Source organism: Cyclopterus lumpus, chromosome 4 (assembly GCF_009769545.1).
Source record: "Cyclopterus lumpus isolate fCycLum1 chromosome 4, fCycLum1.pri, whole genome shotgun sequence".
NCBI classification, from domain to species: domain Eukaryota; kingdom Metazoa; phylum Chordata; class Actinopteri; order Perciformes; family Cyclopteridae; genus Cyclopterus; species Cyclopterus lumpus.
The window spans coordinates 12,800,082-12,817,466 of record NC_046969.1 but is presented as its reverse complement, the minus strand read 5'-3'; the positions used below and the strand labels follow the sequence as shown (position 1 = coordinate 12,817,466).

General features: G+C 39.3%; 1 protein-coding gene across 3 annotated transcripts in view; it reads right to left on the bottom strand.

Annotated features, from left to right (window-relative positions):
- The window catches only part of fcho1 (FCH and mu domain containing endocytic adaptor 1), a 47,683-nt gene that overhangs the window by 9,558 nt on the left and 20,740 nt on the right, over positions 1-17,385 (bottom strand). For all 3 annotated transcript variants that reach the window (XM_034530325.1, XM_034530327.1, XM_034530326.1), the window contains 15 exons: positions 17,084-17,175; positions 14,230-14,304; positions 13,158-13,299; positions 12,757-12,909; positions 11,391-11,495; positions 8,453-8,551; positions 7,651-7,747; positions 7,302-7,419; positions 7,148-7,172; positions 5,094-5,154; positions 2,691-2,884; positions 2,027-2,051; positions 1,833-1,889; positions 1,105-1,156; positions 448-572 (listed from right to left, as the gene is read on the bottom strand). In XM_034530325.1, the coding sequence (XP_034386216.1) occupies positions 448-572; positions 1,105-1,156; positions 1,833-1,889; positions 2,027-2,051; positions 2,691-2,884; positions 5,094-5,154; positions 7,148-7,172; positions 7,302-7,419; positions 7,651-7,747; positions 8,453-8,551; positions 11,391-11,495; positions 12,757-12,909; positions 13,158-13,299; positions 14,230-14,304; positions 17,084-17,175 (1,420 nt within the window). The remainder of the gene's footprint in view (positions 1-447; positions 573-1,104; positions 1,157-1,832; positions 1,890-2,026; positions 2,052-2,690; positions 2,885-5,093; positions 5,155-7,147; positions 7,173-7,301; positions 7,420-7,650; positions 7,748-8,452; positions 8,552-11,390; positions 11,496-12,756; positions 12,910-13,157; positions 13,300-14,229; positions 14,305-17,083; positions 17,176-17,385) is intronic.

Genomic DNA, 17,385 nt, shown 5'->3' with positions numbered 1-17,385 from the left:
TATGCTGCAACTAAGTCATGTTTATTTAGTTATGTTCCCCTCTTGAATGTGGCTTAATGGCAATGTGTACAAACATTTCAATCAGGGCACTGAAGAGGCTGCATATTTTTGGGGGTTTGGTTTCTATCGTATTTACCTTGTTTGTGTTTTTGGTTATACTTAAAAAAAATGAATTCAAATTTTTATTTATTCATTGATTATTAAACTAAAATATTAATTAAGAATGTGTGCTAACGTACCTAGATAAGATTTATGTTTTTCTTTAATTTAAGCATTTCACTCTTATAAAAGATGAGGCTTCAAGGACGACGACTATTGTAGCTCGGGGAAACCACTCAGGCTAGTCGGACTGTGACAAAGGTCGTCAAAAACCCTGTAAAAGGGGGATTGACTTATATTTCGGGAAATACTATTAATGTGAACAAAACGAAAATATTCAACTCTTACAATCGGAGGCACCAAAAGCGCTCTGCTCTCTGATTTGTTCCCGACCATCAAAGCTTTTGGACTTGAAGGCCGACTCCAGCGGGGGTCCGAACAGACTGTCTGAACCAGACGCTGTTGAACTCAACCTGGGACAAACAAGGAGGGAATGAGAAATACAATCAGGGAGAGTAAAGGAGTGATTGAGGGAGCGATGCAGTGAGAACAGAAGTGTGGGCAACTGAAAGAGAAATATGGCATATCTGCAGATAAGAAACTATGTCCAATGGAATTCACCGTTTTGAAACATACCTTTTGTAAAACGGCACACTCTTTACCAATTATTGCACCTCTTTATGGGCCAGACTCGCTTGTGTCCATTCTAAGCATGAAACAAACATTTAAATATGACAATGCCTTCCAGCATAAAACCAGGTGTGGAAGAACTTGACTGGCCTGCAGAGAACCCTAAAATAAACCCCAACCACCAGCTTTGGGATGAACAGGCTTGTCTACTACAAGCCAGACCCTGAAACTCATTAATACGATTGTGGCCGAATGGAAGACAGAGGAAAGAACATTTCGAGAAGTTAGGTGACGACGGTAAAAATAAAACAAAGACGGTGAGACTGTGAGGAGGAAACCTGAGACCTCTGGAAAGCCCACTGACAGCAATCTCACCTGCTGTGATCAGGACTGGAGGTGGATCTGCGTAGACCCTCCTGCTCTCCATCTGACACACACACACACACACACACACACACACACACACACACACACACACTTTAGATACAGTGGCTCATTGCAGAGAAAGTTCCCTAATCAGGACTAATCAGCAGCACAGTGTATTCATCACAGCGTTGATGGGCGGCTGAGATCGACTGAGGACGACATGAGGGGAAATCTATTAGCCATTACCGTTTCTGTGATAAATACCAGCAATTAGCCCGGTCTCACTCAGCTCCAGCCACCGCTGCAGAGCCACTGCTTTAAATCAGACGCTCATCGTTAATCTCGCTGCCTCTGGACTTAAGCGAGAGAGAGACTCCCCACTGCTGTGAAGCAGCGGGTCGTAGCCTCCAGACTAACCTACTGGCGGATACAAACCTCTCGGTGATAAACTGTGCTGTGGAGCACGAGCAGAGGGCCGGGTGTGACTAATGGAGGGTGGCTGTTCATGCAAGGTCAGCCAGTGAAGAGATTTTATGTCTAGAGGGAACGATGGCTACACAGGCTGGAGGTAGAGAGATGCTGCAGGAAGGAAACCTTTAGTCCCACAGACGTGGTTCTGTGTTATTTCCTAATTATTAATTGAATAATCCACTTTCAGCTCTGTACTACTATATAAAAAGAAAAAGCTTGACAGCAAGACAGATAGGTATTGAAAATGAGACTAAAACCAGACTCACCCCTGTGGGAGGCAACTTCGCCCTCTTCTGATCGACCTCCTGCAGTACTCGAGTTTCCTGCAGAGACACAACAGAAGTCTGTACTAAAAGATTACACAGACTACATAAAGGTATATTTCTCATTGCATTATGCTGCAGGAGAAAGATGTGTTACTGGTTAACAAACACAAAAATTACTCAAAAGACACACTTACTGGAGAGCTGCCGCTTGATTGACACCTGGAAGTCAAGGGAGGGGGACAGATTGGGTCAATACAGAGGACTCATGTGAAAGAAAAGGAAGGTGTTGTTCTATTTGTTTCTTATTTTAAAACATCCAATAAAAAGACAGAAAGAAACAGCCTTGTCTGTGGCGCTCAGCTTTAAGATTACAGGTTCCTAATTATTAAGACTAAGAAGTATTTTTCAACAACAACTGGACACTGTAGATTTTAGTCAATCAAATAGGAATAAATAGTGCTCATTCATGGTTATTTTCAACTGCGAATTAATGCATTTAGGTCTCTAGTGGGTATGTAAAACAGCAGGGCTCAAAATAACAAAATCAGAAACAAATAGATTGATATTAACAGGAATTCTCCATAAACATGTAATGTTGGACTTTCTAATCCTTAGAAAAGGTCTAGATGAGAGTGTTTCATTCTAGACTATGAGGAGTATTTGAGGTAAATATTCAAACAGTGAGGTACACGTAGCAACATCCAGTTTCTTCGGGGGAATATCTAAGTAACGGGGAAGATGCATTAGGAATATTTTCCACAGTTTTAGATTTCTGCATTTTGGGGAAATTGCTCACGTCTCGTCAGAGGGATCCTGAGAAAACACACAACACGAGAGGAACACAAAAACAAACGCCACCTGTTGCCGAACGCCTCTGTTGGGCGGCAGAGTGAGCGCCCCCATGGTGGCTTTCAGCTCCTTCTCTGTGGCAGCGGAGTTACTGCGACTGCTGCTGGCGACCGGTCTGATCTGGATGTGGAACTTCTTGGGCTCCTCGTCATCAAAGTCTGAGTCACTGGAGTAAAAGTTGTGCTCCTTGTCCTCAGAGCAGCGTGAAGCAGAGAGGATGGTCAAGGAGAACAAGCTCATACTGTATGCAAGGAATGGAAAGTAATGTTGGGCAAGAAAGACAGGGCCCTGTCAACATTACAATATTTTACGATTGAAACCGAGTTTCAATATGCAAAACTGTTAATGCAAAGAGTACTGTGTGATTTATTGCCTAATTTGATACTGATATTTTTCAATTGCTGTGCTATGAGATTTAGAGGATGAAATTAACAAAAAAAAGCAATTTTGAAAGTACTGTAGAATCCAACAAGAACAATATTCAAAAATAAAACTAATATGAGACTGAAAAATGTATACATTAAAAACCAGCAGGTGCAAGTATTTGTTACTAATATTCATCAGTGAATATTACCATTTGGACAAAATTCTGTAGATCCTTGGATCTTTTTTTTTATTGTAAGAAAATGCAAGCAAGCAGAGTGCCGTGCAACACACACCGATATGAAAACAGATGCAGAAGCACTGCAGTGTGTGCTGGAGGTGACTGCTGCAGAGCTTCAAATAGCCAAACCGCCACATCCTGCTGCACCATCACCCCCAACAAAGGTCCCCTCCCCTTCCTCTTTGTTCGGACTGCACGTGGAAGAGTTGCATCACATCGTCGACTATGTCTGACTGCTGCTAAGACAGATAGTTTTTATATATATATATATATATATATATATATATATATATATATATATATATATATATATATATATATATATATATATATATATAGAGAGAGAGAGAGAGAGAGAGAGAGATAGAGAGAGAGAAATTGACAATAAAGCTGACTTTGACGTAAGGTGCGTTTGTGTTTACTAGAAGATTCATTCAGAGGAAATGAGGGACATGTGCAGCCATTTATTCTGTGCATGTCAGAGCCGTCAGGACAGAGAGCTGCTACTGATGAATGGATCAGAGCTGTAGGTGAAGAGGACAATTCATTCGTATCCCATGTAGGCGTTTACCTCGTCTCTATTTAACGAGGGGGATGCATCCAGTCATTTGTGTCAACAAATAGATTAGAGACCTTTATTATCGTCTGGGGCTCAACAATTAATGAGCCCATGAATGTGGCCGTTTGTGTTAATAAATTGGTTAAACCCGCCTCTCACCTCCAAACTTCTGATTGCGCTTCATTGAAAAACGCCTCTGCCTTAGTTAGGTGCCTTGTCAGAGTCTAGAGGTCCCATGAGGTTGAATTTGGTGCAAACTGCATCTATAATGTGAAGGAGATACTTTGTGAAATCCTGCAGACATCTTAAATCTTAGTTTCCAACTGAAGTTCATTTAAAAAAGGCTCATTTGTTAACTTTTCTTATACATTTTTAACATTAAGATCCAGATTTAATTTATCAAAATGATTTAATATATTAAGTAAAATACTAATACCATCAGCTTAAAAAAAATGGGAAAAGTTGCTTGTGGTTCATATAACTGAATACTTCTGACAGATGAACTGAGGCCACCAATAAATAACAATTTTAAAAGACATAACTTATGTGTTAAAATGTGTCAATATTTTACTGACCAAAGGATACATAAAAAGATCACAGTGCCTATATATAAAGTATTCATCCCCGCTGGAAGTTCTCATATGTTATTGTTTTACAACATTAAATCAAAGTGATGATTATAAACTCATCAAGTCAGATCCCTAGAAATTATCTAAATAAACAAATAAAACATAACTTCCAAGGGAGTGAATCATTTTTATAGGGCACTATACGTAAAAAAAGAAAAGAAAAAGGCAGATTAATTAAGCAATAATGCAAATAAAGTTGCTTAGTGCGAGATGCAATTTACAGACAGGGGACAAACAAAAATAAAACGTGTTATGACCTTCACAATCACCCTGTTGAAGACTGATGAGAGATTTTAGACCTTTGTGTTGGAAAGCACTTTCCATCGCCATCTTCAAAACACCAGATCTTTAGCAAGACTTGTGTTCATCTACCCAACAGAGCTCCAGTGTCTTGGAGAATTTGTGCCAAGGAGCATCAAACCCTTGTTTTTCCTTTAATTTTACACCCTTTTCTAATTGTACTCACAATGTGGCACACACATCTGTTGACACTAACATGGTTCACCTAAAACAAAGAATGATTAAAAACAATTATTAATAAAGGAAGGAAACCGTAAAAAGTTATAATATATTCAGTTGAATTATCCTGGCGAAACAAGTGCAAGCAGAAAAAAGGATATCATTGTGTGTGCTGTCAGCGCGGATAACAAATCCCTCATCATCGACTTCCAGGGGTGAATTCTATATGAACACACACACACACACACACACACACACACACACACACACACACACACACACACACACACACACACACACACACACACACACACACACACACACACACACACACACACACACACACACACACACACACACACACACACACACACACACACACACACACACACACACACACACACACACACACACACACACACACACACACACACACACACACACACACACACACACACACACACACACACACACACACACACACACACACACACACACACACACACACACACACACACACACACACACACACACACGAAAGAGGAAGTCAGACACCAGCTGGGTGAGCAACACAGAGACAACTGGTACTTCATTCTCATCCCGACACACAAAAGTGCTTCGTCACACTGTTCAACTACTTTCTATCAGAGTGTGTGAGAGAATAAACAGGCGCTACCAATGTTGATGGTGCGAGTCTGTAACCAACTTTAACTGCCATTACCAACAGGTCAAACAAAGCTGTGCTAAAGATACAGGTGTGCTTTCTTGATTTACATCATTTGGATGTCTGAATACATGTCAGCTGCAGTCACATGATATTCAAAATAAGACATGAGGGAGGCGTGATGCACAGTCCAGACGACTTGGGAGCAGGTATTTTTAGACAGAGTGTGGACATATATAGATGATTGACTGAAATCAGATCTAATCAACCATCTGTATATGTCCACACTCTGTCTAAAAATACCTGCTCCCATGACAAGTGTAAATGCAGCCATTGATAATACTTTTTGTACCAAATCACAGTGAATGAAAATTGGATTTATGGTATAACAGGTAAGTTGTAATTAGACCATAAAAGTGCAGGAGCAGCTCAACTCCAGTCAGATTTAAGGCAGCTATAGTCAATATTTGTATAACATGAATCAATATAAATAAATATAAATCAAGTAACTATAATAAATGATAATTACAGAAATATGAAAAATAAAAACTGTGATAATGAGAAAGGTGTTGGCCGTATTACTTGAATCTGCAGCTCCTCTCAGCTTTACAAAGCTTTATGTCGAGTTAAATCTCATTATTTAGCGGTCCGGTCACATATTTTCCTCCAGGAGTTGGTTGAGAAAATAAAAAGACAAAAAGGGAATTCCCAAGAACACGACTCCAAAGAGATGATCCCTTTGTCCGCTTGATGTCTAAGTAGACCTTTCTTAATTCAAACAGCAAAACACATTATCATAATAACAAATGTATAAGGCGAAGATATGTCAGCGATGTCCGTCAGTCAGATTGTTTTGGAGTTCTTCTGCCCCCTACAGGACAGAAATCCAGAGATGCAGCTTCCAGTCGTACAGGCTGTCACTTTGCCCTAAATTCCTGTCTCTTTTCTATCCAGCCACTGATGTATGTTTTGAGCATTTGACACTTATTTGTTAAAACAGCCGAAGAGACATTGAAGCGGGAAAGCGAGGGGAGCAGCATTCCCGGTGAGCTACTGAGGTGTCCCCAAAACTATATACTGGATGTGTTCACAATGAGTGCACTATTATGATCTAAAGACGGCAGACTAGCTTGTTTTTTGGGCCAACTTAAGCATCGTTCAGTATTAATGCAACTTTTGCAGTTTTTTCTTTCAGTAATAACGAGAATGTTGACACACACACACACACACACACACACACACACACACACACACACACGCATGCACACACACACGCACGCACGCACGCTGTCGCTGCCAAAGTATCTCAAAAACCTATTCTCAGAAGTACCAGAATAAACCTGGGAAACCCCACACAGTCAGTCAAGTCATTATCTCACACACACACACACACAACTTTGTTCCACAAACACACACTTGTATGTGACTCTCCCCCTCCCCCCCCACACTCTTCTCACTGTGCAGGCGTTCTCTTCAACACATTTGTCTGCAGCTTTAGGACTCAGACAGGAAGAAGCTGCAGTGCTTTAGTGAATCGTCTCAGATACTCACCGGTGTCTCCGTCACAGCGGAGTCTCTACAAATACAAAATAAAAGACACAGATGCATTTTGTTTAATAATAATTAGTCAAACTGAAGCCAGTAACAAAGAATGAAGATCAGTGTGTGTGTGTGTGTGTGTGTGTGTGTTTGTGCATACACTCACGTGGAGTCCGGCTCCTTGTCCCTCTTGCCGAGGCCGGGGATCCTGAAGGCTTTTGCTCGACTCTTCTTGCCACCTTCTGGTGGCACAGCCGTCATGTACTCCTCAAAACCAACCACAGCTGCAGATCAAAATAAAATGCATTCAGAAAACCAACACACAGATATGAGCATGTAGTTGAATCAATCACTCACTGTGTTGTGTCACTGTGAATTATTTCGTCTCAACATTTCTGTTTTCCGTGTGGGTGTATTCATATTTCTGTTGTTATGTAAGCTGCTGATTTAAGTTGTTTATTTCCCTCCTACTGGAAACAAGAAAACTAAACTCCTCCTGGTGAGACGAGCTGTACCTGGCTTGTCTTGGCCCGTGCCCTTCTGCTCCGCAAATTTCTGGATGAGGTTATCAATGCCGATGTTTTCCACATTCTGCTTGAATTCCTCGTGGACCTGCAGGAGAGCAGAATGATTACGTGGTCCTTTAAAAACACTCGTAGTATTAGAAAAGGTGGCGTGAAAATTATGTTTTTTGTTATCAAAGTTCTGTGTGTGTGTAATGTTGTATGTGTTTGCATGTATGTTGTTTTTTATGTTTCAAATGTTTGTGTGCATCTCGTTTGAAACAATGGGACGACTACTACTACTACTACTACTACTAATAATAATAATACTCATATATTTTTGTTTATTTGTTCGAGCCTCTTGGACTCAATTTGAACAATGCATAATGTATGATTAAAAAAAAAACATTTGTTGTCTGTACTGTGAATATTAGCATTAAACAGTTATGCTGCATGGAAAGTTGAGCTGGACATTAAACTGAACTGCTGCTGAAATCATAAATGATCATTATTCATGTAACAGGACGAGTGGATCTATAATTGCAAATGCTGGCTGTCTGACCAGTGTGGCATTGTTGTGACATGTTATGATACTTTAACTAAATGTGACATCAAATGAAGAAAACCTGTAAGCAATGATGAGACATGATTCAGAGGGCACAAGAGTTCCTTGGGTCTTAAAGTATAACACACTGAGTTATTGGCATGTTATTCTCCAATTTATATATGAGAAAAGGGGTTTTATGAAAATATATAGAGACAAAAAAAAAAAAGATACGTCGTTGGTGATGCTGCAGGTTCAGTGTCAGCTTACCTGTCCCACTTGAACATGGGTGTCCTCTATGGAGTGGGAGTAACCTTTGATCAGCTGTTTCATCTGCCGTAGGTGGGTCTCCTCGATTTCCTGAAACTTCTGTATAAAAATAAAAAGATGAACTGCAACTTTCTTAATTCACTCAGTCTGAGATTCAACCACAATCAAATAAAACAGAAACTTTAAACTCCACATAAATGCAATAAAGTGACAATAGGCTTTAAAAAAAGAGATATGTCCTGCCCAGACTTCTCTACTTATTTCAGATGCTACCTATAGAAATTCCAAAATCTAGTTTTGATAACCTGGATAAAATCATTTCTAAATTTATCTGGCAAAAAAAGCGTCCTAGAATTAGACTTAAAACATTACAGCTCTCTAAACTAAATGGAGGCCTTAAACTCCCAAACTTAAAATATTACTTCTGGGCTGCACAAATGAAACCTCTGATAGTGTGGATTCAGAATGACACATACACTCGCTGGCGTAATATTGAGAAAAACATATGCCCAGAGCCCTTACAAGTCTTGCCTTTTTCAGATGCGCCCGTAAAAGAAGTGGCAGAGTGGACTAAGATTACTCTTAAAATCTGGAACAAAATACAGACAGCTTTTGGGCTTCCAAAATGTATTTCATTACTAACGAGCATCGGATCTATGAAGACCTTCACACCCAACAATCTGGATACGGGCTTTAGAAAGTGGTCAGACATGGGATTGGCTCACCTGCACCAGTTATTTAATGAGGATAACCTCAAGACATTCGAGCAGCTGAAAAAAGATTTTGATCTTCCCAAAACCGATTTCTACAGGTACCTACAATTAAGAACTTTTCTAACAACACACAAAGAGTGGGGAAAGCTTGTGAAACGTACACCCCTAGAAAGGTTTTTAAATCGAGATACAGATGGGGAATGAAGATAAGAAAACAATAAGTAAATTATATAGCATATTTCTATCTATGAATCTACATAATTCCCAACAGAGAAGCCTATCTTTACCAAACGATGGGGTCCTGTCGCAGCATTGTTACTACAATGATTGTTATTACTGAATGTTGCTCGGCCCTCTGGTTGAACTGCTCTTGTTAACTGTCTCTGGGCACACACACATCATACACAATCCTCTATGAAAAGCATATATAGCACATACACTCAGGAGTGGACAATCATTATTCAAATTAATTATTTTATTTCATTTGTATCATTTGTATTTAATTTATATTTTATGCAATCTTTTCATTATCCTCATTTCTCCTCTTCTTTTCATTCTTGGAATGATCACCTTTGATGTTTGTTGTTCTTTATGTCTTGTACACTGTACCTGAATATCATGTGAACCAAGACATACAACTGAAAAATTGACAGGAAGCGACTGTATGAAAATACATATTGTTTGTTGTTGAAAACTAAATAAAAAAAAGTGAGTTAAAAAAAAAAAAAAAAGAGATATGCGGATTCAGGAGTAGCTACAGAGGAGCAGTCGGCCAGCAGAAGAGGCACTGGGTTGCCAGGTCTTTAAACCAGCAATAATTAGAGAGGATTTAGTATTTAAGTTTCATCCTGCTTCTAATTCAGCCAACTCATTTCTCACCATCTGGTTCAGGGGGAACGTCTTGATATAGTTCATGAGCAGTGAGCTTCGCCAGTTTCTTTTCTCCGATTAAATGGGTAGAGTCCAAACGGACTCATTGCAACTGCTGTCAGCCTTCAGCAGGGCACTTCATTCCCATCTGACACGTGCCACGACTCCAGTGTCTCAACGATATTTCAGACTAATCTGTAGTTTTAGATATTTCTTTATTTTGCTCAAGTTGGACCATTTAACAGCAATAAAGACGGACGTGTTTTAAAAAGCTTGATAAGGAATTTAGAGCATGTGTATTGTATTATTGTGTTTGACCCTGAGTTGTACTGTATTTATATCAATGTTCACTTTGGTGACTAAGGAGAAAAAGAATCTGTATGCGTTCCCGTTCACTTCCCCCATTGGAGTTAAGGGACTCAGGACCTACCACTCATCTCCTGAAGGAGCGGGCTTTGGTTAAACACCTGACACACAGGAAACAGACTTTCACTGCGTTGTCTCCTTTCTCAACCGTTTCTAACCCATCTACCAAATATTTTTTTGATTTTTTATTGTTCCTTCATGCCATCTAGTCTCAGACACGTTTCATGTTGTCCGGAGACAAAGACAACCATCGCACATTACGCAACTATTCGGGAAGAAGTCGACAACAAAAACAGCTGATCAATCATGTGGGTTAAATGTTTGCCATGTTGAATTTATTCGGCAAATGTGTTTCCATCATCTATTTAGGGCATCGAATCCGTTTAGCACATCAACTCTTTTTCAACAGCTGAACCACAATGCGTCTTTTATCTTCTCTTGATCCAGACCAAATAAACCAAGCTACAACCATGAAAGGTGCCTTTATCTTGTTATCCCCTCTAGTTTTATGCTTAATAACAATTTTAAATAGCATCCTAATCTCTTATTTGCATATCAGTTATTCATTTGGTTTCCTCTTTGACACATTCTCAACAAGAGCTCTCAGGAACAACAGACTCCTTTATACTGATGACCACATCTTCCCCCTCAAAGCTATTACTAGAAATAATTGGTCACAAGGATTTCAGTCATCATTTCAAATGTAAAACACAGACATTGGGGTTTGTTAAAGATCTCCATGGAAACAGCAGCAGTAACCATGGAAGTGTGGAGGCAGTGATTAAAGGCAATGAGCGAGGGTTAGGATGTGCCAGCAGGTGGGTGTTTAAGAGTTGGGGATTGGAGTTTCCATTTTTGGGGAAGACATAAGGGAATAAATGAAAGGATGAGATGAGTTCTTGTGTAGTGGGAGGTTACAGAGAGGGATGAGTGAGGGAGATAAAGAAATGCATAAAAAGCACCACATCAGAGGGTGGGTGAGAGCTGACCTGGGAGGACTCGCTCATCTTCTGCTCAAACTCGCCACCCACGCGGTTGTACTTCTCGATGCACACCGCAAATGACTCGGCCGCTTTCTTAGACTTCAGCTCCGCCTAGTGAGAAAGAAAAGGAAAAGGATCAATGTGGCCTTAAGCTCCGGATTCTCATTCACGATCCTGAAATAAATATGAATAGCGAGTGAATGAGAACAATTTATGCTCCATGATTACAACTACTACCCCATTCATTATTCAGTCTGTGCCTTCAAAACAACAACAGCAATTTATTCCCAGTGCGGACATCTAGAGCAGAGCCGTTAGATAATGTTGTTTCCCAAAATTGTCAGGATTAATTGAATAATTAATGTAACCTCTATATAACAGGCACTCTTGACTGGAAAACAACAAGAAACAAGTGGATAATAGATTTTAGGGTCCCAAGACTTTCAATAATAATAATAATAATAATAATAATAATGTGTCATCCCAGAGTGATGAAGAGTGAATCAGGGCACTCGATTTGTCCCAGTTCACATCCAGCTGTCCACGAGACGTACTGAGAGACACATCGAGTAGCTCTGCACTTGAATGTACTTTTAATACAAAGTTACAAAAAGCTGTATTTTGTATTTATGTTTTTTTACTTTTTATGAAATTGAGATGTTTTAAAACCACTAAATCAACACAATTAGGTTTGACTGAGGCTGCGTTGTGATGATCACAAGGAAAGAGGTACGAGGCTGAATTAACTATCAAAGAAGACTATTTATATAACAAATCATTTCAGAAGTATCACACTGGTACTATTATGTTGCATTGCAAAGGAAAAGCACTGATTTATTATTATGAATAAAGACGATAATGTAGATTGTGTGAAAGCAACATGACAATCACTCTCCATCTGCCGATACAGTTAAACATATTTATTTGATATCATGCCCAACACCGACTCTTAGCTCTCTTCTAAAATAAGACGTGTTGTTTGTGTGAAGGATCGGTCAAAACTACAAAATAATTATGTCAAAAGCTTTGTTAGGGACTTTTGTTCGGTAATATCTGGCTGCGGGTAAAGTAGTTCACACTAAAATGTTTGTACTTGTTTATTGCCTGCGCCACAAAGACTAAAGATAGAGCATGGTGATCCTTCACTAATGTTTACTTAGACTTATAAGTCTGGGATTCGCCCCGTTTCGACTCACTTTCATTGTATCGGGAAAGAGGCAGATATCTTAAAAACAGGGAAGTGTGAAAATATTGTTTTCCCCCCCAATTTGTGTGAACCAACCCTCTAATATTATTTAAAAGAACGCTGACTAGCTTTCATTGAGTTGAAGAATTGACAACAATCTTGAAAATAGAGAAAGTTGTTGCTAACTTTCTCCAGCTCTTTCTGTGGAGCCCCCTCCTTCCTCAGCCGGTCCAGCTCAAAACACTTGGCGTGGTAACCCTCCTTTGACTTCTGAAGGTGGCCGTTCTGCACCTGCACCGCCTGCACCGCCTCAACTGTTCCCACCATCTCCTCCTTTGTCTGGGTGACACACGCACACACAAAGAAATAGACATCGCATGAAGATCCTGAACACATCATCATCATTGTACTTGGGGGGAAAACGCACCAATTACCATAAACTAATGGGATATTCTATGAGATAAATTAGATCAGAATGACAGGTTCTCGAAGGGCGAGTTATGAGAAAATTTATCCAAGTCTATCACATAAAATCCACCAGTTTGCGGTCAGGATAGTGGGAAAGCATTCTGATTATAGCTACGCACCTTACGGTGAATTTTGACCTGCTCGTCTCCGTACTTGTTGAAGTCCCGGATGAGATCGTTCATCTTCCTCATCAGCTCGAGGTGGCAGAGGGCCAGTTTGTCTGAAGACACCCTGAACACATCCCACATGGGAGCAAAGGTCCTAGGAAGTGATACACAAGCATTAAGCACACACAGAAGACTTTCTCTTCATTGTAGATGTATTCTAATACCAAGAGTCACATGTTGAAATATTATTTCTTCAAGACTTTGCTCAACAAAGCTTGGAACCAAAATCTAAAACAATGTTTTGTTTCATCAAGTAAAGGGTTGTGACGTTCTTGTGTACTAAACTATGACAAATAAAGAAGTTATTTTCAAAGACATGGAGAGATTAAGAGCATGTAATCACAATCTACCCGAGGTGGGTTGTGGAGGTTTGGTGGCAGCAAAATGTGCAGAGACACCGGAGGTCAGTAAAAACAAGTTTTTATTTCAAAAAGCTGTGAAAAGTATTTTTTTTTAACATTCAATACTAAATAAGGAACAATCTAATTTCAAAGTAGGAAAACGCATCCTTTGGTTTGGTTTATTAGGAGTTTAACATTCAGAAGACTCTGAAATGATTACAGACATTCCCACAGAGCAATAACTAAGAAAGGTTTCAACTCTGGCAGAAATATGTGCGTTCATCCATAGTAAGAAGAAGATTAAGAAATATGTTTTTAGTGCTCTTCGATGGTTGCTATGCAGACATACACATCCATATGCATTATTGGTAATTTCATCAAAATAGTTTTTACTAGATGTATACTACATTTACTATTTTGAGGAAAATCTGTCATATAATAGATATATGATACATATTTAATAATACATATGTATTAAAACAAAGGCTAAATAGAGAGGAGGGCAATTATTTAATCATAAATGTGAACATTTGGTGATGCAGATGGTACTCATTCATATCCCATATGCAGCCATATGACCACAACATGTATAATTACAGTAGCCAACACCTTTCAATAGTATACGAGGACGGGCTGTTGGGGGAAGCTGCTGTTGCGTCCCGTGTTTACATGGTGGTACTCACCCCTGTGGACTTCCGTTGCTGGCTATCTTGGCCAGTTTGCTCATTGATTTGGAGTAAGTCTCTTCAATAGCAGCACTGAAAAAAAAAAAGTAGTAATAATATTTGTATTTATGCATGTGTGTGGCAGAATATACACGTCTCTTTCCTTTAGTTCTTCTAGTACAGTTGCCAGTAACTCGACAGGAGGAGTAATGTTGTGTGCATTCTTTTAAAATCTAAATTCCTCTAAATAACATTTAGACTGGTGAATGTAATGGTGACCAATTCCACTTCCCCACAAGGCTATTGCCTTGGCTAATGGCCTCATATGTTATGTTCTCCATCTGGAGCTTACTTTGTCCCGAACTCTGAGCATCCACCATTAGTCAGACAAATACACATGTATTTTCATTAGTGTTGGAACATTGTTGCAATGAGCCACATTTAAATGAAGATGGACTTGTTTTTCAAGGCTGGCATGAAACTTTAATAACCATCATCTGTTGACCCTGAAGAGATCCAAATATCCTGAGGGTGAACAGAACAACTTGCTACAGAAAGTCATTAAGCATAAACAAGCAGTGATGCAGACATTGATGGAACTCAAATTGGTTTAGTTTTCCAGTATATTTACTTCAGTACCTTCGTGTGATCTCTGTATAATTACTCTCTCCACATCTAAAATAGTAATACCATTTACAAGCTGCAAATTCTCACTTTTGAGATGCTGAAACCAGCAAGCAACTGGGATTTTAACTAGATAAAAGTGTTCTTTGAGAAAATGTAATTGCTTTAGTTCTGCAAATAATGGTTACATTATTTATAAATATTTTTCTCTATTAATTGATCAATCATTTAGTCTATAACATGTCTGAAAATAGTAAAGATTTCCATAAATATGTACGAAAGTCCAAAGTGACATCTCCAAATGTCTTGTTTTACCCGATTAACAGTCCAGAACCCAAACATATTAGGTTTACTATCATAAAAGACAAAGAAAAGAGAGACTAGTTAGTCACTAGTGAATGTTTGGCCTATGGATTACTGAAACAATTAATTGATTACCAAAATAGTTGCAGATTAATTTTCTGTGAGCACACTGAATTAATTCATTCTAAACGTATTGTTTCAGCATTAGTCAAAGCTATTGTGTGCCCACCATCAACGGTGCCCCACTAACCAAGCGTAGCCATACATCTCCATTACACCGAGCAGCAGGGACTCCCTGGAGCGGATACAACACGTCGACTGAGAAACCTGGAGAACGTGGTTGGAGTTGTTGTGGTACTTTAACTGAGTGTTTTATATGGCATCTTATATCAGAACGACCTTTAAAAAAGGCAAGTGGAGAGAGAGAAAATGTACCAAAACAATTGCCTTTCCTCCGTCCTGCGGGATGGCACACTCCTTTACCCTCAGTGGCCTGATTTCATTTCCTGACTGCTGATTTGTTTTCTGCTGCTGTCCGAGCAGATAAGTGAATTTCCCCCTGCGAGGAATGTGCACATGCGCTGAATCAATGTCAGGATCATATCAGCGGTCTGACAGAGCGTTCTGTGTGCGTTCACTTCCAGCTGTGGGAACCTTATTACTACCCTTCATCTACTCACTGATAAGTTCCTAATTAGAGGACAGGGTATGTAATAGAACAAACTACCCACTTTGAGAGGACAGTTTTAATTAGATAATTGACTTCCCCCTCGGGTGCTGTTGTGCGCCTGTCAAGCTTTCAGTTGTTGCACAGCATTAATGTATTTCACAATGATAACGTTGGCAGGATTTTACAATTTATAATTCATGATTTAAAACAATGCGTCTTCGATTTCAGACTGAGGTAAACAAAAACATGCTCTTTGTTTAGATGCTAACAGATTGTATCAGCTGTAGCTTATTGAGCTAAGTTTCTTAATGAGTTGTTTGAACTTGTTAAGGTTTCCAGCTAAATCATTTAAAAAAGGTAAATCCTGTTTTTTCACAGGTAAGTCCTGTGTTTTAGAGTCTTAAAAAACTACTGAGGCTACATGCATGATATTGTGTTAAAATTATTTGGCTAAATCATCATTAGTTTATAATCCACTAAAAAAAGATCACACTGTTATTTAGTTCCAACATATTTTTGTTTGGCTGCTTATGGTACATTCACACTTGTTCATATTTTCACACTTTAAACGTGACGAGAGAGAAGTCCCATTTCAAGCTACACTTTAGTGTTGTAATATTATTTTTTGTGATACTGTATGGATTCTCAAAAATACTGTGGTTCATTTTGTGTTGTGTTTAAACCCAGAGAGCTAGATAGCAATGTTGTAATTTATCAAAGTAGTTATATAATGTTGCCTATTACAGGGATTGTGATCCAACTGTTCTGATTGCATTAAAAAAAATATTTTTAAAATCCCATTTTGTCAATAAAATCTCCTGGATTACAATATCACAATATTGCATCTTGATCTACACCCAATTTCTACACTGTCCTCTGTCAAATAAAGAAGACAAAAAAAGAAGAATCTGATTATTTAAACCCAGCAGTTGCAAACATGGATACAGTGTAAACCTCTGACTTTGAGGGATAATTCACCTTTTCAGGCTTGTGTGTGTATGAGAGTTGTAGAGAAAGTGAGCTCCAGAAGTAGCACAGTAGTGAGGACAAGGGCCAGAGGGAACGCTGGAGCAGTTTAACAAAGAAAGACTTGTGAAAGTCTTCTGACTCCTATGAAACGCCTTGTTAGATACAGTGAGAGATACAATTCAAAACAGGTCATTTGTCATCTGTGTGCACGGTCTCTCATCTTTCCATCCAAGTATACAGATTCAAAATGCTCCACCGAGTCCCATCACGAGCGCCACCTCCCACACAGAGACTCACAAACCTTACCTCTCACGGACGAACTCTGCTAGCTCCTTGGTTGCCAGCTGGCCGTGCTTCATGTTGTGGTAGAGGACATCAAAGCCGCCATTTTTCTCCCCCTGCCAAAACACAAACACACACACACACACACACAATGTCAGTCGGTGCTTCAGTAACGTAATATCACATTTGCTTGCCTTATATTGTTGCACTGATGTCCTCTATAGACAGTCGGACTCATCCCAGGAAACATTTCATTATTCGTCGCATTCAACAAACATTTCGGGCTCTGCAAACGTTCATAAACCAGCTTCAGATTCAGTTTAAAC